At 49.8% G+C, this 1,423-nt stretch overlaps 1 protein-coding gene across 1 annotated transcript in view; it reads right to left on the reverse strand.

The window, feature by feature from the left end:
- Positions 1–454: 454 nt before the first annotated feature.
- Positions 455–1,423, reverse strand: part of scn1ba (sodium channel, voltage-gated, type I, beta a) — a 16,749-nt gene continuing 15,780 nt past the window's right edge. Inside the window, exons 4-5 of the mRNA XM_008430675.2 lie at positions 1,125–1,418; positions 455–994 (exon numbers count right to left, since the gene is read on the reverse strand). Of these exons, the coding sequence (XP_008428897.2) occupies positions 1,129–1,418 (290 nt within the window). The 3' untranslated portion in view covers positions 455–994; positions 1,125–1,128. The remainder of the gene's footprint in view (positions 995–1,124; positions 1,419–1,423) is intronic.

A 1,423-nucleotide genomic window follows, 5' to 3' on the forward strand; every position in this document is an offset into this window, starting at 1 on the left:
CAGAAAGACATTCGGACACGTTTACAGGAAACTTCATTAATATAAACGCTCTGAGCTGCAGCAGCTGGAGCTTTGAGTTATTTTATGGTTACAGCAGATTATAATCGGTGGAAGCCAGAAATCGGCTTCCAGTGGAAAAAAACTGCCCAAATATGCCGACAGCGACGGACATTTTAATATTTACCGGCTTTTTACTGGGCGAAGCTCCTGTTAAGGCACCACGTTGAGCCTGATCCAGATCCAGAGCCTGATTTGGTCCAGAGGAAGTTAAACTCTTCCTGGCTTCGTCTCCTCGGTGCCGGAGCAGCAGATCCCACATCGGCCCGTTTCCTGCAGGTCCAGGTTGGTAAACATGCACAGTTAAAATGTTTCCGCTGTAAAAACGCAGGTTACTGACAGAATGTCCACAGTTTGATACTCTGCAGCTGTGAGACGTGAAAACTGAGGCCTGGAGTCTCATTTATTGATTTATTTGATTTTAAAAAACCCTCTGATCGGCGCGGAGCTTCCGGGTGGAACGTGTCGTTTCTCTTTTGGTCCACTGGGCGGCGCTGCTGCTGCAGCACCTGAAGTCCAACATGCAGAGGCGTGAAACGTGACGCCAGTTTGGTTTTGCTGCATAATAACTGATGAATAATGTTCGTTTTTCCCTTTTTCTGCAGGTTTTAGAAGAGAAACAGGGAAAAACTTGAGCTGCGTTAACAGTTGGCAGTGAGCAGCCGAAGGTTCCTAAAGGATTTTTTAAAAAACTTATTTGTTTTCCTTTTCAAAATGTTCCCTTTAAAAGCAAACAGTGAGTAAAACGTGAGGAGGAGGGAAGGACTGTGTGCTGGTCAGCATGCAGAGGGAGGCGGACTGGAGCTGAAGCGTATTTACAGCGGCTCCTGCTGCTCCGCTCTCCTCTCCTCTGACTCCGCCTGCGCTCAGGGCTTCCATCACGAGGAGAGAGGGAGGCGGAGTTCCTCAGGGCCGTCGCCTGGGACGCTCCATCGACCTGGAGGTTAAAGCAGACAGAAGAAAAGTCGCAGCTCCGACGTTTCACTGCTTTTTGTTCCTGCTGGTACGGAACTACATTGGTGCAAAAACCTGGAAGAAAAGCGAAACATGGAGCCGGTTAGACGTACCGGGTCATTCCGCCTCCTGGACGGCGCCGCAGTTCTCTTTACTCTCTGAAGCGACGGCTAAATACTCGGCCCTGCAGGGACAGAGAGACGGACTGAAACAGATCTGGATCTGGATCAGAATCTGGATCTGGACCAGGATCTGGACCAGGATCTGGATCTGGATCTGGATCAGGATCAGGATCAGAATCTGGATCTGAATCAGATCTGAACCAGGATCTGGATCTGAACCAGGATCTGGATCTGGATCTGGACCAGGATCAGGACCAGGATCTGGACCAGGATCTGGACCAGGATCTGGA

The sequence above is a fragment of the Poecilia reticulata genome, linkage group LG16, assembly GCF_000633615.1.
Source record: "Poecilia reticulata strain Guanapo linkage group LG16, Guppy_female_1.0+MT, whole genome shotgun sequence".
In the NCBI taxonomy this organism is placed as follows: domain Eukaryota; kingdom Metazoa; phylum Chordata; class Actinopteri; order Cyprinodontiformes; family Poeciliidae; genus Poecilia; species Poecilia reticulata.